This window comes from Salvelinus alpinus, chromosome 17, assembly GCF_045679555.1.
Source record: "Salvelinus alpinus chromosome 17, SLU_Salpinus.1, whole genome shotgun sequence".
NCBI classification, from domain to species: domain Eukaryota; kingdom Metazoa; phylum Chordata; class Actinopteri; order Salmoniformes; family Salmonidae; genus Salvelinus; species Salvelinus alpinus.
Window position 1 is genome coordinate 54,668,155 of NC_092102.1, and position 24,554 is coordinate 54,692,708.

General features: G+C 44.0%; 1 protein-coding gene across 1 annotated transcript in view; it reads left to right on the top strand.

The window, feature by feature from the left end:
* LOC139543173 (plasma membrane calcium-transporting ATPase 3-like) overlaps window positions 1-24,554 on the top strand; it is a 153,717-nt gene that overhangs the window by 37,255 nt on the left and 91,908 nt on the right. The window contains exons 7-10 of the mRNA XM_071349429.1: window positions 3,010-3,150; window positions 3,241-3,282; window positions 3,366-3,524; window positions 18,368-18,439. Of these exons, the coding sequence (XP_071205530.1) occupies window positions 3,010-3,150; window positions 3,241-3,282; window positions 3,366-3,524; window positions 18,368-18,439 (414 nt within the window). The remainder of the gene's footprint in view (window positions 1-3,009; window positions 3,151-3,240; window positions 3,283-3,365; window positions 3,525-18,367; window positions 18,440-24,554) is intronic.

The window sequence follows — 24,554 nt, forward strand, 5'->3', positions numbered from 1 at the left end:
CTTCAATTCTGAGCAGTTTCCCAGTCCCTGCCAATGAAAAAATCCCTGCAGCATGATGCTGCCACCACCATGCTTCACTGTGGGGATGGTGTTCTCGGGATGATGAGAGGTGTTGGATTTGTGCCAGACATAGCGTTTTCATTGATGGCCAAAAAGCTCAATTTTTGTCTCATCTGACGAGAGTACCTTCTTCCATATGTTTGGGGAGTCTCCCACATGCCTTTTGGCGAACACCAAAAATGTTTGCCTCTTTTTTTTTTAAGCAATGGCTTTTTTCTGGCCGCTCTTCCGTAAAGCCCAGCTCTGTGGAGTGTATGGCTTAAAATGGTCCTATGGACAGATACTCCAATGTCGGCTGTGGAGCTTTGCAGCTCCTTCACAGTTATCTTTGTCTCTTTGTTGCCTCTCTGATTAATGTCCTCCTTGCCTGGTCCGTTAGTTTTGGTGGGCGGCCCTCTCTTGGCAGGTTTGTTGTGATCCCATATTCTTTCAATTTTTTAATAACGGATTTAATGGTGCTCCGTGGGATGTTCAACGTTTCGGATTTTAAAAAATGTATAACCCAACCCTGATCTGTACTTCTCCACAACTTTGTCCCTGATCTGTTTGGAGAGCTCCTTGGTCTTCATGGTGCCACTTGCTTAGTGGTGTTGCAGACTCTGGGGCCTTTCAGAACAGGTGTAAATATACTGAGATCATGTGACAGATCATATGACAATTAGATTGCACACAGGTGGACTTTATTTAACAAATTATGTGACTTCTGAAGGTAATTGGTTGCACCAGATGTTATTTAGGGGCTTCATAGCAAAGGGGGTGAATTCATATGCACGCACCACTTTTCCGTTTTAAATTGTTTTTAACATTTTTAAACAAGTAATTTCATTTCACTTCACCAAATTTTACTAGGAAAAATGCCAAGGGGAATGAATACTTTTGCAAGGCACTGTAAATGCATGTGCATATTATGTGTGAGTGAGAAAATGATGGAGTGAGTGTTTGTGTGAGTGTGTAGGGCCCTGTGAGTCAGTGCAAAAATAAGAATAAAATATAGGTCAACAGGGAGATCATTTCTCTTCACACTGCCTGGTATAGAAGTCCTGGATGGCAGGGAGATCATTTCTCTTCACACTGCCTGGTATAAAAGTCCTATATGGCAGGGAGATCATTTCTCTTCACACTGCCTGTTATAGAAGTCCTGGATGGCAGGGAGATCATTTCTCTTCACACTGCCTGGTATAGAAGTCCTGGATGGCAGGGAGATCATTTCTCTTCACACTGCCTGGTATAGAGGTCTTGGATGGCAGGGAGCTCAGCCCGAGTGATGACCTGGGCTGTCCGCACCACCCTCTGTGGCGCCATACCAAGCAGTGATGCAGCCAGTCAAGATGCTCTCAATTGTACAGCTGTAAGAACTTATTGAGAATTTAAGGGCCCATGCAAACCTTTTCAACCTCCTAAGTGGGATGAGGCACTGTCGCGCCTCCTTCATGACTGTATCAAGATGTCGCCAATAGACATGCTCGCCTGGTTCCTGGCTCCAAAGCAACGTTGCAGTATCTTTTTTTATGTGTGTGTTATTTCCAGAAAGTTTTTTTTTGCATTATTACTTACAGATGGAAATACCTTTTGGATATCAGAGCAAAGGTAACTCACCAGCATTTCGATCAGAAATGCGACTTTCCTAAATTGTATCCTTTGTTCGTATCCCCCAAGGTGATTTCACTTAAACCAGAGGTTGCTCCAAGACATGCGCCAGCAGAAAATAGTTATTCAGAGTGAACTTTAAGTCTGACTCAGGAGGCGTGCAAACCATCCTGTCGGGCTGTATCATCGCCTGGTACGGCAAATGCACTGTCCGCAACCGCAGGGCTCTCCAGAGGGTGGGGCGGTCTACGCAATGCATCACCGGGGTCACACTGCCTGCCCTCCATCTAATCATCAAGTGACTGAACATTAGCCAGTAGAAGAGAGGGGTTATCAGAGGTCCTCCATCTTATTATCAAATCACTGTACATTAACCAGTAAAATGTCCTCCGTCTTATTATCTATTATTATCTATATATTATTATCTTATTATCCCTTATCTTACCTTATTTGCACTCACTGTATATAGACGATCAGAGGTCCTCCATCTTATTATCTAGTGACTGTACGTTAGCCAGTAGAATGGAGGGACGATCAGAGGTCCTCCATCATATTATCTAGTGACTGTACATTAACCAGTAGAATGGAGGGACGATCAGAGGTCCTCCATCTTATCATCTAGTGACTGTACGTTAGCCAGTAGAATGGAGGGACGATCAGAGGTCCTCCATCTTATTATCTAGTGACTGTACATTAGTCAGTAGAATGGAGGGACGATCAGAGGTCCTCCATCTTGTTATCTAGTGACTGTACATTAGCCAGTAGAATGGAGGGACGATCAGAGGTCCTCCATCTTATCATCTAGTGACTGTACATTAGCCAGTAGAATGGAGGAACGATCAGAGGTCCTCCATCTTATCATCTAGTGACTGTACATTAGCCAGTAGAATGGAGGAACGATCAGAGGTCCTCCATCTTATCATCATGTGACTGTACGTTAGCCAGTAGAATGGAGGAACGATCAGAGGTCCTCCATCATATTATCTAGTGACTGTACATTAGCCAGTAGAATGGAGGGACAATCAGAGGTCCTCCATCTTATTATCTAGTGACTGTACGTTAGTCAGTAGAATGGAGGGACGATCAGATGTCCTCCATCTTATTATCTAGTGACTGTACGTTAGCCAGTAGAATGGAGGGACGATCAGAGGTCCTCCATCTTATTATCTAGTGACTGTACGTTAGCCAGTAGAATGGAGGGACGATCAGAGGTCCTCCATCTTATCATCATGTGTCAATCCTCCAGTACGACGCCATCTTAATGGGTGTGGGGTGGGGGGGGGGGGGGGGTATGAACATGGGTTTGTTCTTTTTGTACGTTTGTATATGATTTGTAATGTCTGTGTGTGTGTCTCTCTGTAGGTACCCATGTGATGGAGGGTTCAGGCAGGATGCTGGTAACAGCTGTGGGGGTCAACTCTCAGACCGGCATCATCTTTACGCTGCTGGGGGCCGGAGAGGGGGAGGAGGAAGAGGAGGAGGAGGATGACAAGAAGAAGAAGGGTAAGATGGAGTTAAAAACGACATAGTATTTGCATTCATCTGTAGCAAACATTGATTGACTGATTGATTAAATGATTCATTGATTATCAGGGAAGCAGCCCGAAGTGGTGGTGGAGAACAACCAGAATAAAGGTAACCAATCACAGACAGGGTCAGGGGTTGGAGGTCAGGGATCAGGTTGGGCTTACTTCGAAACGCCTGTGTGTGTCCTCCAGCCAAGAAGCAGGACGAGGCTGTGGCCATGGAGATGCAGCCTCTGAAGAGTGCAGAGGGAGGAGAGGTGGAGGACAAGAAGAGAGTCAACACAACAAAGAAGGAGAAGAGTGTTCTACAGGGTAAACTCACCAAACTGGCTGTGCAGATTGGGAAAGCAGGTAGGACCTTCTCTAACTCTGGGTTTTATTCTGTTAGGCCATACACATTTAATTTACTGTGGTTTATTCTGTTAGGCCATACACATTTCATTTACTGTGTATAATTTGTTAGGCCATACAAATTTAATTTACTGTGGTTTATTCTGTTAGGCCATACACATTCAATTTACTGGTAGGACGTTCTTTAACTCTGTGTTTTATTCTGTTAGGCCATACAAATTTAATTTACTGTGGTTTATTCTGTTAGGCCATACACATTTAATTTACTGGTAGGACGTTCTCTAACTCTGTGTTTTATTCTGTTAGGCCATACAAATTTAATTTACTGTGGTTTATTCTGTTAGGCCATACACATTTAATTTACTGTGGTTTATTCTGTTAGGCCATACACATTTAATTTACTGGTAGGACGTTCTCTAACTCTGTGTTTTATTCTGTTAGGCCATACAAATTTAATTTACTGTGGTTTATTCTGTTAGGCCATACACATTTAATTTACTGTGGTTTATTCTGTTAGGCCATACACATTTAATTTACTGGTAGGACGTTCTCTAACTCTGTGTTTTATTCTGTTAGGCCATACACATTTAATTTACTGGTAGGACGTTCTCTAACTCTGTGTTTTATTCTGTTAGGCCATACACATTTAATTTACTGGTAGGACGTTCTCTAACTCTGTGTTTTATTCTGTTAGGCCATACACATTTAATTTACTGGTAGGACGTTCTCTAACTCTGTGTTTTATTCTGTTAGGCCATACACATTTAATTTACTGGTAGGACGTTCTCTAACTCTGTGGTTTATTCTGTTAGGCCATACACATTTAATTTACTGGTAGGACGTTCTCTAACTCTGTGGTTTATTCTGTTAGGCCATACACATTTAATTTACTGGTAGGACGTTCTCTAACTCTGTGGTTTATTCTGTTAGGCCATACACATTTAATTTACTGGTAGGACGTTCTCTAACTCTGTGTTTTATTCTGTTAGGCCATACACATTTAATTTACTGGTAGGACGTTCTCTAACTCTGTGGTTTATTCTGTTAGGCCATACACATTTAATTTGTAACAGATGAGCTTCACTTTTCTCACTTTTTTTTACCGACTTCTGCGGTGCTGTGTTATATAGTGTCCACTCTCTATATGTGTGAGAATCAAAGACCAAACCGCCTCAGATCACCCGCTTTGGGCCTCTGATTGGACAGTGACACAAAACACAACACACACACATTTCTCTCGCGTGCCAGTATGGCTTTGGTCAGCCAAAATGCATACTATTTTTATGATTCAGGTTAAACAAATTCATATTATTTACGTTATTTGCAAACAGTCGGTTAAATACATTTTCTGACCTATTTGAAGCAATTAATACCCGAAACATCACGTCACCGAACGACTGGCCAGAGATCAGGGCATTCATCAACAAAGACGAAGGGCAAACATGGTAGCGTTTTGGACAACCAAATTTAAGTCAAAATAAGTGATGACGTTGAAGAATTTCAGATGTATGGGGATTTGTGATTCATAACTTACATTTTACCGGAAGCTTACTGCTTGTAGTAGACAGACAGACAACACCAAGGCCGAATGTGTTTGAAGTTCTCATGCACCACAGAGAACAGTCCGCATATCCTGCAAAATGCATTGCCATTGCATTGCACACACTTTGCACAGATCAGGAGCTCCACAATGACGTGGTCGACTGTCTCCGAGGTGGGGGCTTTTTCCTGGCAGCCGAATGACGCAATTGATGGAGAATGTGGTGAGTAACTGACTGTATAGGCCTATTGGCCGCACATTTAGTAAAGCTTTCTCTATGACAATTTTTGGTATAAGCGCTATACACATGGAATAGATTGATGCTTCAAATTGTGCATTTTAAATAATGTTTATTCTGTAAATCAGTGGTTCCCAACCAGGGGAACTAGGACCTCTGGGGGTACTTGACCTATCCACAGGGGGTACCAGGACCCTGGGGGTACTTGACCTATCCACAGGGGGTACCAGGACCCTGGGGGTACTTGACCTATCCACAGGGGGAACTAGGACCTCTGGGGGTACTTGACCTATCCACAGGGGGTACCAGGACCCTGGGGGTACTTGACCTATCCACAGGGGGAACTAGGACCTCTGGGGGTACTTGACCTATCCACAGGGGGTACCAGGACCCTGGGGGTACATGACCTATCCACAGGGGGTACCAGGACCCTGGGGGTACATGACCTATCCACAGGGGGTACCAGGACTTCTGGGGGTACTTGACCTATCCACCGGGGGTACCAGGACCCTGGGGTACATGACCTATCCACAGGGGGTACTAGGACCCTGGGGGTACTTGACCTATCCACAGGGGGTACCAGGACCCTGGGGGTACTCAGCCTATCCGCCGTGGGAACTAGGACACTGGGGGTACTCAGCCTATCCACAGGGGGTACTCGGCCTATCCATTGGGGGTATAAGGACACTGGGGGTACTCAGCCTACCCGCCGTGGGAACTAGGACACTGGGGGTACTCAGCCTATCCACAGGGGGTACTCGGCCTATCCATTGGGGGTATAAGGACACTGGGGGTACTCAGCCTACCCGCCGTGGGAACTAGGACACTGGGGGTACTCAGCCTATCCACAGGGGGTACTCGGCCTATCCACAGGGGGTACTTGGTCTATCCACAGGGGTACTTGGTCTATCCACAGGGGTACTGGCCTATCCACAGGGGGTACTTGGCCTATCCACAGGGGTACTTGGCCTGTCCACAGGGGGTACTTGGTCTATCCACAGGGGTACTTGGTCTATCCACAGGGGTACTTGGTCTATCCACAGGGGTACTGGCCTATCCACAGGGGGTACTTGGCCTATCCACAGGGGTACTTGGCCTGTCCACAGGGGGTACTTGGTCTATCCACAGGGGTACTTGGCCTATCCACAGGGGGTACTTGGTCTATCCACAGGGGGTACTTGGCCTATCCACAGGGGGTACTTGGCCTATCCACAGGGGGTACTTGGCCTATCCACAGGGGGTACTTGGTCTATCCACAGGGGGTACTTGGTCTATCCACAGGGGGTACTTGGTCTATCCACAGGGGGTACTGGCCTATCCACAGGGGGTACTTGGTCTATCCACAGGGGGTACTGGTCTATCCACAGGGGGTACTTGGTCTATCCACAGGGGTACTGGCCTATCCACAGGGGTACTGGTCTATCCACAGGGGGTACTTGGTCTATCCACAGGGGGTACTTGGTCTATCCACAGGGGGTACTGGCCTATCCACAGGGGGTACTTGGTCTATCCACAGGGGGTACTTGGTCTATCCACAGGGGGTACTTGGTCTATCCACAGGGGTACTGGCCTATCCACAGGGGGTACTTGGCCTATCCACAGGGGTACTTGGCCTATCCACAGGGGGTACTTGGTCTATCCACAGGGGGTACCTGGCCTATCCACAGGGGTACTTGGCCTGTCCACAGGGGGTACTTGGTCTATCCACAGGGGTACTTGGCCTATCCACAGGGGGTACTTGGTCTATCCACAGGGGGTACTTGGCCTATCCACAGGGGGTACTTGGCCTATCCACAGGGGGTACTTGGTCTATCCACAGGGGGTACTTGGTCTATCCACAGGGGGTACTTGGCCTATCCACAGGGGGTACTTGGTCTATCCACAGGGGGTACTTGGTCTATCCACAGGGGGTACTTGGTCTATCCACAGGGGGTACTAGGACCACAGGGGGTACTTGGCCTATCCACAGGGGGTACTTGGCCTATCCACAGGGGTACTTGGTCTATCCACAGGGGTACTTGGCCTATCCACAGGGGGTACTTGGCCTATCCACAGGGGGTACTTGGTCTATCCACAGGGGTACTTGGCCTATCCACAGGGGGTACTTGGCCTATCCACAGGGGGTACTAGGACCACAGGGGGTACTTGGCCTATCCACAGGGGGTACTTGGTCTATCCACAGGGGGTACTTGGCCTATCCACAGGGGGTACTTGGTCTATCACAGGGGGTACTTGGTCTATCCACAGGGGTACTTGGCCTATCCACAGGGGGTACTTGGTCTATCCACAGGGGGTACTTGGCCTATCCACAGGGGGTACTTGGCCTATCCACAGGGGGTACTTGGCCTATCCACAGGGGGTACTTGGTCTATCCACAGGGGGTACTTGGTCTATCCACAGGGGGTACTTGGTCTATCCACAGGGGGTACTGGCCTATCCACAGGGGGTACTTGGCCTATCCACAGGGGGTACTTGGCCTATCCACAGGGGGTACTTGGTCTATCCACAGGGGGTACTGGTCTATCCACAGGGGGTACTTGGTCTATCCACAGGGGTACTGGCCTATCCACAGGGGGTACTTGGTCTATCCACAGGGGGTACTAGGACCACAGGGGGTACTTGGCCTATCCACAGGGGGTACTTGGCCTATCCACAGGGGTACTTGGTCTATCCACAGGGGTACTTGGCCTATCCACAGGGGGTACTTGGCCTATCCACAGGGGGTACTTGGTCTATCCACAGGGGTACTTGGCCTATCCACAGGGGGTACTTGGCCTATCCACAGGGGGTACTAGGACCACAGGGGGTACTTGGCCTATCCACAGGGGGTACTTGGTCTATCCACAGGGGGTACTTGGCCTATCCACAGGGGGTACTTGGTCTATCACAGGGGGTACTTGGTCTATCCACAGGGGCACTTGACCTATCCACAGGTGGTACTCGGCCTATCGACAGGGGGTACTTGAGAAGACTCATGAGACCATAGGACTACTGGTAAAATGCACATGAAGGGGTACATCAGGGGTACTCTGGGCAGAGCAACATTTAGTTGTTGGTACAGTAACCGAAAAGGTTGGGAACCACTGCAGTAGATGACACAATGGGTTGTTCCTTTTGGTCATTTAATCCTTCAGTGACTCTGGACGTGACCTCGTATGAAGCCGTACTTGACTCAGTACTGCCGACTGCAGGATCATAACGAGAGTGCAAATAACAGTATTACATAAATATTCTACTCATCACATTAAATTATGATTTGAATCTAGAAGATAGGAGAATGCACCTTTTTCAGTTCTATATTTCATTTTACTGAGCTAAACTTATTTTTAAATAGCCCTGTTTCTCCTCAAAGTCTAGATAAACCTATGAATAGTGGATTATATTTATTTACATTTCAGTAAAGAACTGATTATACATTACATGTGATTAAAATTGTTTATTTTTTTGTCAATAATTTTTTCATTCAGAGTACAGATTAGAATGTTGTATTCTATTATACATCTTATATTATGTTCGTTGATGTTTGTTAATGTAAAATTAATTCATGTTAATTTATTTAATAATGATAATCAGACTCAAATGTTTATATTTCTCCTATTTTCTTATGTCCATATAGGCTGAATATTCATTACCAGATTGACCAAAGCACTCTGGTATATGGACCCCGATCTGGAGAAGTTCAAGGCAAGGGGCTTAGCCACACCAGACCGATTCCTGCAATTACCACAAGGCCTTGGATCCTACTATTACAACAGATACAAGGAAACACAACACAAGGCACCCAAACTGGATCCAGATCTGGGATTACTGCAGTCTGCTCTCTACCTCAATATCCAAGCCCTGGGCAAACCGAGATCACTTTACAGGTATTTTTATGAATGGATTGTGTCACTTTTTCATATCAATTAAGTTTGTGCAAAGCTACTACTCCTTGTAGATTCACTGTGTCTGATGATGGAAAGCTACTACTCCTTGTAGATTCACTGTGTCTGATGATGGGAAGCTACTACTCCTTGTAGATTCACTGTGTCTGATGATGGGAAGCTACTACTCCTTCTAGATTCACTGTGTCTGATGATGGGAAGCTACTACTCCTTCTAGATTCACTGTGTCTGATGATGGGAAGCTACTACTCCTTGTAGATTCACTGTGTCTGATGATGGAAAGCTACTACTCCTTGTAGATTCACTGTGTCTGATGATGGGAAGCTACTACTCCTTGTAGATTCACTGTGTCTGATGATGGGAAGCTACTACTCCTTGTAGATTCACTGTGTCTGATGATGGGAAGATACTACTCCTTGTAGATTCACTGTGTCTGATGATGGGAAGCTACTACTCCTTGTAGATTCACTGTGTCTGATGATGGGAAGCTACTACTCCTTCTAGATTCACTGTGTCTGATGATGGGAAGCTACTACTCCTTGTAGATTCACTGTGTCTGATGATGGGGAGCTACTACTCCTTGTAGATTCACTGTGTCTGATGATGGGAAGCTACTACTCCTTCTAGATTCACTGTGTCTGATGATGGGAAGCTACTACTCCTTGTAGATTCACTGTGTCTGATGATGGGAAGATACTACTCCTTGTAGATTCACTGTGTCTGATGATGGGAAGCTACTACTCCTTGTAGATTCACTGTGTCTGATGATGGGAAGCTACTACTCCTTCTAGATTCACTGTGTCTGATGATGGGAAGCTACTACTCCTTCTAGATTCACTGTGTCTGATGATGGGAAGCTACTACTCCTTGTAGATTCACTGTGTCTGATGATGGGAAGCTACTACTCCTTGTAGATTCACTGTGTCTGATGATGGGAAGCTACTACTCCTTGTAGATTCACTGTGTCTGATGATGGGAAGCTACTACTCCTTCTAGATTCACTGTGTCTGATGATGGGAAGCTACTACTCCTTCTAGATTCACTGTGTCTGATGATGGGAAGCTACTACTCCTTGTAGATTCACTGTGTCTGATGATGGAAAGCTACTACTCCTTGTAGATTCACTGTGTCTGATGATGGGAAGCTACTACTCCTTGTAGATTCACTGTGTCTGATGATGGGAAGCTACTACTCCTTGTAGATTCACTGTGTCTGATGATGGAAAGCTACTACTCCTTGTAGATTCACTGTGTCTGATGATGGGAAGCTACTACTCCTTGTAGATTCACTGTGTCTGATGATGGGGAGCTACTACTCCTTGTAGATTCACTGTGTCTGATGATGGGAAGCTACTACTCCTTCTAGATTCACTGTGTCTGATGATGGGAAGCTACTACTCCTTGTAGATTCACTGTGTCTGATGATGGGAAGCTACTACTCCTTGTAGATTCACTGTGTCTGATGATGGAAAGCTACTACTCCTTCTAGATTCACTGTGTCTGATGATGGGAAGCTACTACTCCTTCTAGATTCACTGTGTCTGATGATGGGAAGCTACTACTCCTTGTAGATTCACTGTGTCTGATGATGGAAAGCTACTACTCCTTGTAGATTCACTGTGTCTGATGATGGGAAGCTACTACTCCTTGTAGATTCACTGTGTCTGATGATGGAAAGCTACTACTCCTTGTAGATTCACTGTGTCTGATGATGGAAAGCTACTACTCCTTAGAGATTCACTGTGTCTGATGATGGGAAGCTACTACTCCTTGTAGATTCACTGTGTCTGATGATGGGAAGCTACTACTCCTTGTAGATTCACTGTGTCTGATGATGGGAAGCTACTACTCCTTCTAGATTCACTGTGTCTGATGATGGGAAGCTACTACTCCTTGTAGATTCACTGTGTCTGATGATGGGAAGCTACTACTCCTTGTAGATTCACTGTGTCTGATGATGGGAAGCTACTACTCCTTAGAGATTCACTGTGTCTGATGTTGGAAAACGGCACCATTTATTCTGTATTTCCAAAAGCTTTATGTTTTAAAAACCTCTCAGTTAAAACTACTTGTTTCTTTGTTGTGTATTCCAAATGAAATGAGATGTCAGAGAGGATGTGGTGCATGTAAAAGCGTCCATGGCAGCATCCCACTTGAAGAAGGTGAATCAAACATTGACCAGACATCACCAACAGTCCACTCCCAAACATACACCAGAGGTGGACGTTTTATGAGAACATCATGCGGACTGTTAAGCCCCTAGTACAACACTCTGTTGCAAGCCTTAGAGAAAATGGCCCAACATCACCCTTGCTTCCTACTGGACTCTTCTCCTGATGACACATCCCAGCGGAGGAAATAGATTGACAACTTGAAACTTGCATTGACTTTTACTTTCTACAAGTACGCCTGTGGTAATTACCTAGGCACTCTGACATTCATATGGAAGGTATCCTCACATAACAATGGCGTTCATGAGACCAGGCAAGCTTCTGTCTGATAGCGATGGCTTCATGAGACCAGGCAAGCTTCTGTCTGATAGCGATGGCTTCATGAGACCAGGCAAGCTTCTGTCTGATAGCGATGGCTTCATGAGACCAGGCAAGCTTCTGTCAGATAGCGATGGCTTCATGAGACCAGGCAAGCTTCTGTCTTATAGCGATGGCTTCATAAGACCCGGCAAGCTTCTGTCTGATAGCGATGGCTTCATGAGACCCGGCAAGCTTCTGTCTGAGAGCGATCGGTTCATGAGACCAGGCAAGCTTCTGTCTGAGAGCGATCAGTTCATGAGACCAGGCAAGCTTCTGTCTGATAGCGATGGTTTCATGAGACCAGGCAAGCTTCTGTCTGAGAGGGATCGGTTCATGAGACCAGGCAAGCTTCTGTCTGAGAGCGATCGGTTCATGAGACCAGGCAAGCTTCTGTCTGATAGCGATGGCTTCATGAAACCAGGCAAGCTTCTGTCAGATAGCGATGGTTTCATGAGACCGGGCAAGCTTCTGTCTGATAGCGATGGCTTCATGAGACCCGGCAAGCTTCTGTCTGATAGCGATGGCTTCATGAAACCAGGCAAGCTTCTGTCTGATAGCGATGGTTTCATGAGACCCGGCAAGCTTCTGTCTGAGAGCGATGGCTTCATGAGACCTGGCAAGCTTCTGTCTGAGAGCGATGGCTTCATGAGACCAGGCAAGCTTCTGTCTGATAGCGATGGCTTCATGAGACCAGGCAAGCTTCTGTCTGATAGCGATCGGTTCATGAGACCAGGCAAGCTTCTGTCTGATAGCGATCGGTTCATGAGACCAGGCAAGCTTCTGTCAGATAGCGATGGCTTCATGAGACCAGGCAAGCTTCTGTCTGATAGCGATGGCTTCATGAGACCAGGCAAGCTTCTGTCTGATAGCGATGGCTTCATGAGACCAGGCAAGCTTCTGTCTGATAGTGATCGGTTCATGAGACCAGGCAAGCTTCTGTCTGATAGCGATGGCTTCATGAGACCAGGCAAGCTTCTGTCTGATAGCGATGGCTTCATGAGACCAGGCAAGCTTCTGTCTGAGAGCGATGGCTTCATGAGACCAGGCAAGCTTCTGTCTGATAGCGATGGCTTCATGAGACCGGGCAAGCTTCTGTCAGATAGCGATGGCTTCATGAGACCGGGCAAGCTTCTGTCTGATAGCGATGGCTTCATGAGACCAGGCAAGCTTCTGTCTGATAGCGATGGCTTCATGAAACCAGGCAAGCTTCTGTCTGATAGCGATCGGTTCATGAGACCAGGCAAGCTTCTGTCTGATAGCGATGGCTTCATGAAACCAGGCAAGCTTCTGTCATCTTCACACCGATAAAATAAATAAACAACCAACATGCAGCACTGGAGCAAAAAGCTCATCCTGCCAAAGTGAACAGCAGTTACTGACAGATGTTGCTGAACAGGGCCTGCTTGATGAGAGACTATCCTTGTTCCTCCTTGATGGTGATGACCCAGAGAGTATCCTTGTTCCTCCTTGATGGTGATGAACCAGAGAGTATCCTTGTTCCTCCTTGATGGTGATGACCCAGAGAGTATCCTTGTTCCTCCTTGATGGTGATGACCCAGAGAGTATCCTTGTTCCTCCTTGATGGTGATGACCCAGAGACTATCCTTGTTCCTCCTTGATTGTGAGACTATCCTTCTTCCTCCTTGATTGTGAGACTATCCTTGTTCCTCCTTGATGGTGATGACCCAGAGAGTATCCTTCTTCCTCCTTGATGGTGATGACCCAGAGAGTATCCTTCTTCCTCCTTGATTGTGAGAGTATCCTTGTTCCTCCTTGATGGTGATGAACCAGAGACTATCCTTGTTCCTCCTTGATTGTGAGAGTATCCTTGTTCCTCCTTGATGGTGATGACCCAGAGAGTATCCTTGTTCCTCCTTGATTGTGAGAGTATCCTTGTTCCTCCTTGATGGTGATGACCCAGAGAGTATCCTTGTTCCTCCTTGATTGTGAGAGTATCCTTGTTCCTCCTTGATGGTGATGACCCAGAGAGTATCCTTGTTCCTCCTTGATTGTGAGAGTATCCTTGTTCCTCCTTGATGGTGATGACCCAGAGAGTATCCTTGTTCCTCCTTGATTGTGAGAGTATCCTTGTTCCTCCTTGATGGTGAGAGTATCCTTGTTCCTCCTTGATGGTGATGAACCAGAGAGTATCCTTGTTCCTCCTTGATGGTGATGAACCAGAGACTATCCTTGTTCCTCCTTGATGGTAATGACCCAGAGAGTATCCTTGTTCCTCCTTGATGGTGATGACCCAGAGAGTATCCTTGTTCCTCCTTGATTGTGAGAGTATCCTTGTTCCTCCTTGATGGTGATGACCCAGAGAGTATCCTTGTTCCTCCTTGATGGTGATGAACCAGAGAGTATCCTTGTTCCTCCTTGATGGTAATGACCCAGAGAGTATCCTTGTTCCTCCTTGATGGTGATGACCCAGAGAGCGTCCTTGTTCCTCCTTGATGGTGAGAGTATCCTTGGTCCTCCTTGATGGTGATGACCCAGAGAGTATCCTTGTTCCTCCTTGATGGTGATGACCCAGAGAGTATCCTTGTTCCTCCTTGATTGTGAGAGTATCCTTGTTCCTCCTTGATGGTGATGACCCAGAGAGCGTCCTTGTTCCTCCTTGATGGTGAGAGTATCCTTGTTCCTCCTCCTTGATGGTGATGACCCAGAGAGTATCCTTGTTCCTCCTTGATGGTGATGAACCAGAGAGTATCCTTGTTCCTCCTTGATGGTGATGAACCAGAGAGTATCCTTGTTCCTCCTTGATTGTGAGAGTATTCTTGTTCCTCTTTGATGGTGATGACCCAGAGAGTATCCTTTTACCTCCTTGATGGTGATGACCCAGAGAGTATCCTTGTTCCTCCTTGATTGTGAGAGTATCCTTGTTCCTCCTTGATGATGATGACCAAGAGAGCGTCCTTGTTCCTCCATGATTGAGATGACCAAGAAAGTATACTTGTTCCTCCTTGATGGTGATGACCCAGAGAGTATCCTTGTTCCACCTTGATGATGATGACCCAGAGAGTATCCTTGTTCCTCCTTGATTGAGATGACCCAGAGAGTATCCTTGTCCCTCCTTGATGGTGATGACCCATAGAGTATACTTGTCCCTCCTTGATGGCTGGTTTGACTGACTTAAGTGGAAAGGAACAGCAGCCCGCAACACACGGGGAAATCAATAGTGCGCAACAATTCAACATCATTGATATAGAACTTGACATGATGCATGACCTCAGCAGGAAGGGCCTTGACAAGGAACGGTACAAGCGATCCCAAATCAAATCAGATTTACATGTGGTTAGCAGATGTTACTGCGAGTGTTGCAAAAGGCTCGTGCTTCTAGTTCCGACAGTGCAGCAATACCTAACATGTAATCTGACAATTCCACAACAACTACCAAATACACACAAATCTAAAGGGATGGAATAAGAATATGTACATATAAATATATGGATGTGCAATGACCGAGCGGCATAGGGAAGATGCAATAGGTGGTGTAAAATATGGGATGAGTAATGTAAGATATGTAAACATCATTATTAAAGTGGCATTGATAAAGTGACCAATGATCCATTTGTTAGAGTGGCCAATGACTTCAAGTCTGTATGTAGGCAGCAAATAAAATAAATGTTATTGGTCACATGTGATTTTTGCGGGTGTAGCGAAATGTTTGTGCTTCTAGCTCCGACAGTGCAGTAATATCTAACAAGTAATATATAAAAAAAATTACACAATATATACCCAACACACACAAATCTAAGGAGGAATGAATTAAGACTATATACAAATATGTGAGGGTTTTAGGTGACAAATTTCTTTGGCCTCCTGAGGTTGAAGAGGCTCTGTTGCGCCTTCACCACACTGTCTGTGTGGGTGATATGGTTAAGGTAGGTTTTAATAGTCACAGTGGGCACTACATCTCCTATACACTTCCTTATAAACTCAGTCACCGTATCCGTGCATACATCTAGATTATTTTCGCACGCTACCTGGAACATATCCCAGTCTACGTGATCAAAACAATCCTGAAGCGTTGATTCCAATTGGTCAGACCAGCGTTGAATAGTACGAAGCACGGGCACTTCCTGTTTGAGTTTCTGCCTATAGGACGGGAGGAGCCAGATGGATTTGTGATCAGATTTGCCGAAAGGAGGATGGGGGAGGGCCTTGTAAGCATTCCGGAAGTTTGAATAGCAATGTTGAAGAGTTTTGGTAGCGCGAGTAGGACAGTCAATATGTTGATAGAATTTTGTCAGCCTAGTCCTCAGATTTGCTTTGTTAAAATCCCCAGCTACAATAAATGCAACCTCAGGATGTGTGGTTTACAGTTTGTATAAAGTCTAGTGAAGCTCAAGTTTTGGCTTGAGGTTGGATGTAAAACGGCTGTGGCGATGACGGAGGAGATTTCTCTTGGGAGATAATATGTTTGGCATGTAATTGTGAGGTATTCTAGGTCAGGTGAACAAAATGACTTGAGTTCCTGTATGTTCCTAGAATTACACCATGAGTCGTTAATCATGAAACATACCCCTCCGCCCTTCTACTACCCGGAGAGATATTTACTCCTGTCTGCATGATGTACTGAGTATCCTGCTGGCTAAACTGACTCCGACAGAGTATCCTGAGAGAGCCATGTTTCCATGAAACAAAGTATGTTACAGGCCCCGATGTCTCTCTGGAAAGAAATCCTTGCTCTAAGCTCATCAACTTTGTTATCTAAAGACTGAACATTAGCGAGTAATATACTCGGAAACGGTAAGTGGTGTGCGCGCCTCCTAAATCGAACCAGCAGGCCGCCTCGAGTGCCTCTCCTCTGCCGGCGAGGTTTTGGGTCGGCCTCTGGAAGAAGTTTGATTTCTCCGGGGAGAGTAAACAAAGGATCTGCTCCAGGGAAGTCGTATCGCTGGTGGTAATGATGGCAGTTCTGGTGAGTTATCGCCGCTCTAATATCCAAAAGTTCTTCCCGGCTGTATGTAATGACACAAAACATTTCCTGAGCTAATAATGTAAAAAATAGTACATAAAAAAACAAAATACTGAATAGTTTTCTAAGAGCTAGTCGCTGTAGATGTCTAGACGTCTGTCCACTGTGGATGTCTAGATGTGTATCCACTGTGGATGCCTAGATGTGTATCCACTGTGGATGTCTAGATGTGTGTCCACTGTGGATGCCTAGATGTGTATCCACTGTGGATGTCTAGATGTGTGTCCACTGTGGATGCCTAGATGTGTATCCACTGTGGATGTCTAGATGTGTATCCACTGTGTCCACTGTGGATGCCTAGATGTGTATCCACTCTGTCCACTGTGGATGTCTAGATGTGTATCCACTGTGGATGCCTAGATGTGTATCCACTGTGGATGTCTAGATGTGTATCCACTGTGGATGTCTAGATGTGTGTCCACTGTGGATGCCTAGATGTGTGTCCACTGTGGATGTCCAGATGTGTGTCCACTGTGGATGCCTAGATGTGTGTCCACTGTGGATGTCCAGATGTGTGTCCACTGTGGATGCCTAGATGTGTGTCCACTGTGGATGTCTAGATGTGTGTCCACTGTGGATGCCTAGATGTGTGTCCACTGTGGATGTCCAGATGTGTGTCCACTGTGGATGTCTAGATGTGTGTCCACTGTGGATGTCTAGATGTGTGTCCACTGTGGATGCCTAGATGTGTGTCCACTGTGGATGTCCAGATGTGTGTCCACTGTGGATGTCCAGATGTGTGTCCACTGTGGATGTCTAGATGTGTGTCCACTGTGGATGCCTAGATGTGTGTCCACTGTGGATGTCCAGATGTGTGTCCACTGTGGATGTCCAGATGTGTGTCCACTGTGGATGTCTAGATGTGTATCCACTGTGGATGTGTAGACGTCTGTCCACTGTGGATGTCTAGATGTGTGTCCACTCTGTCCACTGTGGATGTCTAGATGTGTGTCCACTCTGTCCACTGTGGATGTCTAGATGTGTGTCCACTCTGTCCACTGTGGATGTCTAGATGTGTGTCCACTCTGTCCACTGTGGATGTCTAGATGTGTGTCCACTCTGTCCACTGTGGATTCCCAGATGTTCTTGAAGGGGGAAGAGGTGGTGAGGCACAAACAACAATCCCTAAAAGTCAGGTCCATGAGCACTCTGGGTAAACAAGAAGGAAAGCAGTTCATTACAAGGGAAAAAACACTATAGAGACCAGAACAAGCCACTTGCTGTCAAATCTGCCAATGTGCCCTTGAGCAAAGCACTTCCCCCTAATTTCTCCGTCAATAGCGACTGATCCCTGGACGTGACCCGACTCTCCGAGCGGGTTTCAGGGGAGCGAGATATGCAAAAAACTTTTACAGTTCATACCACACACTTGAACATATGTGAAACAGGACAAATATAACCCCCCCCCCCCTAATTGACCTCTGAATTTGGAGTCGTTTTATTTTGGGTGGATATTTCTTACATTTTTTGCTCGTCAATTAAATTAGTATGGCCTTATGTAACATTACAGTGTCATAAAGTTATACAGTCAATTAAATTAGTATGGCCTTATGTAACATTACAGTGTCATAAAGTTATACAGTCAATTAAATTAGTATGGCCTTATGTAACATCACATTGTCATAAAGTTACTTGGTCACACATCATTCTTTCTGTCTCTCTCTGTCTAGGCCTGGTGATGTCAGCTATAACAGTGCTCATCTTGGTGTTGTATTTTGTCATCCAGACGTTCGTAATAGAAGGTGAGACGTTTTTATATTGGCAACAAGCATAGGAAATGTTCATGTTGACGTGTTGCAGGTTGAGTCAATAATGTTGTTGTTGTTGTTGTTGTGTTAATAATGTTGTTGTTGTTGTGTTAATAATGTTGTTGTTGTTGTTGTGTTAATAATGTTGTTGTTGTTGTTGTGTTAATAATGTTGTTGTTGTTGTTGTGTTAATAATGTTGTTGTTGTTGTTGTGTTAATAATGTTGTTGTTGTTGTGTTAATAATGTTGTTGTTGTTGTTGTGTTAATAATGTTGTTGTTGTTGTTGTGTTAATAATGTTGTTGTGTTAATAATGTTGTTGTGTTAATAACATTATTATTGTATATTTAAGTGATAATGCCCGAGAAGCAGGTGTTTGTTGGATATATTGGCACGGGTGTTGTTAGGTCCGAGACGAAGTCTGCTCCTCTGTCTCCTTCTCTGTCTCCTCCTCTGTTGCTGTGTCTCCTCCTCTGTCTCCTCCTCTGTTTCTCTGTCTCCTCCTCTGTTTCTCTGCCTCCTCCTCTGTTTCTCTGTCTCCTCCTCTGTTTCTCTGTTTCCTCCTATGTTTCTCTGTCTCCTCCTCTGTCTCCTCGTCTGTTGCTCTGTCTCCTCCTCTGTCTCCTCTGTTGCTGTGTCTCCTCCTCTGTCTCCTCCTCTGTTGCTGTGTCTCCTCCTCTGTTTCTCTGTTTCCTCCTATGTTTCTCTGTCTCCTCCTCTGTCTCCTCATCTGTTTCTCTGTCTCCTCCTCTGTCTCCTCCTCTGTTGCTGTGTCTCCTCCTCTGTCTCCTCCTCTGTTTCTCTGCCTCCTCCTCTGTTTCTCTGTCTCCTCCTCTGTTGCTCTGTCTCCTCCTGTGTTGCTCTATCTCCTCCTCTGTTGCTCTGTCTCCTCCTCTGTTGCTGTGTCTCCTCCTCTGTCTCCTCCTCCTCTGTTTCTCTGTCTCCTCCTCTGTTTCTCTGTCTCCTCCTCTGTTTCTCTGTTTCCTCCTATGTTTCTCTGTCTCCTCCTCTGTCTCCTCGTCTGTTGCTCTGTCTCCTCCTCTGTCTCCTCTGTTGCTGTGTCTCCTCCTCTGTCTCCTCCTCTGTTGCTGTGTCTCCTCCTCTGTTTCTCTGTTTCCTCCTATGTTTCTCTGTCTCCTCCTCTGTCTCCTCATCTGTTTCTCTGTCTCCTCCTCTGTCTCCTCCTCTGTTGCTGTGTCTCCTCCTCTGTCTCCTCCTCTGTTTCTCTGCCTCCTCCTCTGTTTCTCTGTCTCCTCCTCTGTTGCTCTGTCTCCTCCTGTGTTGCTCTATCTCCTCCTCTGTTGCTCTGTCTCCTCCTCTGTTGCTGTGTCTCCTCCTCTGTCTCCTCCTCCTCTGTTTCTCTGTCTCCTCCTCTGTTGCTCTGTCTCCTCCTCTGTTTCTCTGTTTCCTCCTATGTTTCTCTGTCTCCTCCTCTGTCACCTCTGTTGCTGTGTCTCCTCCTCTGTCTCCTCCTCTGTTGCTGTGTCACCTCCTCTGTCTCCTCCTCTATTGCTCTGTTTCCTCCTCTGTTTCTCTGTCTCCTCCTCTGTTGCTCTGTCTCCTCCTCTGTTTGATGCAGAGTTTTTGTAGGCTGCCACCTCCGCCTTTTTGAAACTCTTCTGACCATTATCGTTCAGTTTGTATGCACAGCTTGATTGGCCTGTATTGCAGCAATGCAGCAATACAGGCCAGTAACCTGGTCAGTAGCTAATCAGTAGAATAATCAGTAGCTAATCAGTAGCCTAATCAGTAGCTAATCAGTAGCCTAATCAGTAGCTAATCAGTAGCTAATCAGTAGCTAATCAGTAACTTAATCAGTAGAATAATCAATAGCTAATCAGTAGAATAATCAGTAGCTAATCAGTAACTTAATCAGTAGAATAATCAGTAGCTAATCAGTAGAATAATCAGTAGACTAATCAGTACAATAATCAGTAGCTAATCAGTAACTTAATCAGTAGCTAATCAGTAGCTAATCAGTAGCTAATCAGTAGCCTAATCAGTAGCCTAATCAGTAGCCTAATCAGTAGCTAGTCAGTAGCCTAATCAGTAGCTAATCAGTAGCTAATCAGTAGCTAATCAGTAGCCTAATCAGTAGCTAATCAGTAGCTAATCAGTAGAATAATCAGTAGCTAATCAGTAGCTAATCAGTAGCTAATCAGTAGCCTAATCAGTAGCTAATCAGTAGCCTAATCAGTAGCTAATCAGTAGCTAATCAGTAGCTAATCAGTAACTAGTCAGTAGCCTAATTAGTAGAATAATCAGTAGCTAATCAGTAGCTAATCAGTAGCTAATCAGTAGCCTAATCAGTAGCCTAATCAGTAGCCTAATCAGTAGCTAGTCAGTAGCTAATCAGTAGCCTAATCAGTAGCCTAATCAGTAGCCTAATCAGTACAATAATCAGTAGCTAATCAGTAGCTAATCAGTAGCTAATCAGTAGCTAATCAGTAACTTAATCAGTAGCTAATCAGTAGCTAATCAGTAGCTAATCAGTAGAATAATCAGTAGCTAATCAGTAACTTAATCAGTAGCTAATCAGTAGAATAATCAGTAGACTAATCAGTACAATAATCAGTAGCTAATCAGTAACTTAATCAGTAACTTAATCAGTAGCTAATCAGTAGCTAATCAGTAGCCTAATCAGTAGCCTAATCAGTAGCCTAATCAGTAGCTAGTCAGTAGCCTAATCAGTAGCTAATCAGTAGCTAATCAGTAGCTAATCAGTAGCCTAATCAGTAGCTAATCAGTAGCTAATCAGTAGAATAATCAGTAGCTAATCAGTAGCTAATCAGTAGCTAATCAGTAGCCTAATCAGTAGCTAATCAGTAGCTAATCAGTAGCTAATCAGTAACTAGTCAGTAGCCTAATTAGTAGAATAATCAGTAGCTAATCAGTAGCTAATCAGTAGCTAATCAGTAGCCTAATCAGTAGCCTAATCAGTAGCCTAATCAGTAGCTAGTCAGTAGCTAATCAGTAGCCTAATCAGTAGCCTAATCAGTAGCCTAATCAGTACAATAATCAGTAGCTAATCAGTAGCTAATCAGTAACTTAATCAGTAGCTAATCAGTAGCTAATCAGTAGCTAATCAGTAGAATAATCAGTAGCTAATCAGTAACTTAATCAGTAGCCTAATCAGTAGCTAATCAGTAGAATAATCAGTAGCTAATCAGTAGAATAATCAGTAGCTAATCAGTAGAATAATCAGTAGCTAATCAGTAGAATAATCAGTAGCTAATCAGTATCTAATCAGTAGCTAATCAGTAGCCTAATCAGTAGCCTAATCAGTAGCCTAATCAGTAACTAATCAGTACCTAATCAGTAGCTAATCAGTAGCCTAATCAGTAGCTAATCAGTACCTAATCAGTAGCTAATCAGTAGCCTAATCAGTAGCTAATCAGTAGCTAATCAGTAGCTAATCAGTAACTTAATCAGTAGCTAATCAGTAGAATAATCAGTAGCTAATCAGTAGCTAATCAGTAGCTAATCAGTAGCTAATCAGTAGCTAATCAGTAGAATAATCTGTAGCTAATCAGTAGCCTAATTAGTAGCTAATCAGTAGCCTAATCAGTAGCTAATCAGTAGCTAATCAGTAGCCTAATCAGTAGCTAATCAGTAGCTTAATCAGTAGCTAATCAGTAGAATAATCAGTAGCTAATCAGTAGCCTAATCAGTAGCTAATCAGTAGCTAATCAGTAGCTAATCAGTAACTTAATCAGTAGAATAATCAATAGCTAATCAGTAGCTAATCAGTAGCCTAATCAGTACAATAATCAGAAGCTAATCAGTAACTTAATCAGTAGAATAATCAGTAGCTAATCAGTAGAATAATCAGTAGCCTAATCAGTACAATAATCAGTAGCTAATCAGTAACTTAATCAGTAGCCTAATCAGTAGCTAGTCAGTAGCCTAATCAGTAGCTAATCAGTAGCTAATCAGTAGCTAATCAGTAACCTAATCAGTAGCTAATCAGTAGCTAATCAGTAGCTAATCAGTAGCTAATCAGTAACCTAATCAGTAGCTAATCAGTAGAATAATCAGTAGCTAATCAGTAGCTAATCAGTAGCTAATCAGTAGCCTAATCAGTAGCTAATCAGTAGCCTAATCAGTAGCTAATCAGTAACTAGTCAGTAGCCTAATTAGTAGAATAATCAGTAGCTAATCAGTAGCCTAATCAGTAGCCTAATCAGTAGCCTAATCAGTACAATAATCAGTAGCTAATCAGTAGCTAATCAGTAGCTAATCAGTAACTTAATCAGTAGCCTAATCAGTAGCTAATCAGTAGCTAATCAGTAGCTAATCAGTAGAATAATCAGTAGCTAATCAGTAGCTAATCAGTAGCTAATCAGTAACTTAATCAGTAGCTAATCAGTAGAATAATCAGTAGCTAATCAGTAGCTAATCAGTAGCTAATCAGTAGCTAATCAGTAGCTTAATCATTAGCTAATCAGTAGAATAATCAGTAGCTAATCAGTAGCTAATCAGTAGCTAATCAGTAGCTAATCAGTAGCTAATCAGTAGAATAATCAGTAGCTAATCAGTAGCTAATCAGTAGCCTAATCAGTAGCATAATCAGTAGCTAATCAGTAACTTAATCAGTAGAATAATCAGTAGCTAATCAGTAGCTAATCAGTAGCCTAATCAGTAGCTAATCAGTGGAATAATCAGTAGCCTAATCAGTAGCTAATCAGTAGCCTAATCAGTAGCTAATCAGTAGCTAATCAGTAGCTAATCAGTAACTTAATCAGTAGCTAATCAGTAGAATAATCAGTAGCTAATCAGTAGCTAATCAGTAGCTAATCAGTAGCTAATCAGTAGCTAATCAGTAGAATAATCAGTAGCTAATCAGTAGCCTAATTAGTAGCTAATCAGTAGCCTAATCAGTAGCTAATCAGTAGCTAATCAGTAGCCTAATCAGTAGCTAATCAGTAGCTTAATCAGTAGCTAATCAGTAGAATAATCAGTAGCTAATCAGTAGCCTAATCAGTAGCTAATCAGTAGCTAATCAGTAGCTAATCAGTAACTTAATCAGTAGAATAATCAATAGCTAATCAGTAGCTAATCAGTAGCCTAATCAGTACAATAATCAGAAGCTAATCAGTAACTTAATCAGTAGAATAATCAGTAGCTAATCAGTAGAATAATCAGTAGCCTAATCAGTACAATAATCAGTAGCTAATCAGTAGAATAATCAGTAACTTAATCAGTAGAATAATCAGTAGCTAATCAGTAGACTAATCAGTAGCCTAATCAGTAGCCTAATCAGTAGCTAGTCAGTAGCCTAATCAGTAGCTAATCAGTAGCTAATCTGTAGCTAATCAGTAACCTAATCAGTAGCTAATCAGTAGCTAATCAGTAGCTAATCAGTAGCCTAATCAGTAGCTAATCAGTAGCCTAATCAGTAGCTAATCAGTAGCTAATCAGTAGCTAATCAGTAACTAGTCAGTAGCCTAATTAGTAGAATAATCAGTAGCCTAATCAGTACAATAATCAGTAGCTAATCAGTAGCTAATCAGTAGCTAATCAGTAACTTAATCAGTAGCCTAATCAGTAGCTAATCAGTAGCTAATCAGTAGCTAATCAGTAGAATAATCAGTAGCTAATCAGTAACTTAATCAGTAGCCTAATCAGTAGCTAATCAGTAGCTAATCAGTAGCTAATCAGTAGAATAATCAGTAGCTAATCAGTAGCTAATCAGTAGCTAATCAGTAACTTAATCAGTAGCTAATCAGTAGAATAATCAGTAGCTAATCAGTAGAATAATCAGTAGCTAATCAGTAGAATAATCAGTAGCTAATCAGTAGCTAATCAGTAGCTAATCAGTAGAATAATCAGTAGCTAATCAGTAGCTAATCAGTAGCCTAATCAGTAGAATAATCAGTAGCTAATCAGTAGCTAATCAGTAGCTAATCAGTAGCTAATCAGTAGAATAATCAGTAGCTAATCAGTAGCTAATCAGTAGCCTAATCAGTAGCTAATCAGTAGAATAATCAGTAGCTAATCAGTAGAATAATCAGTAGCTAATCAGTAGAATAATCAGTAGCTAATCAGTAGAATAATCAGTAGCTAATCAGTATCTAATCAGTAGCTAATCAGTAGCCTAATCAGTAGCC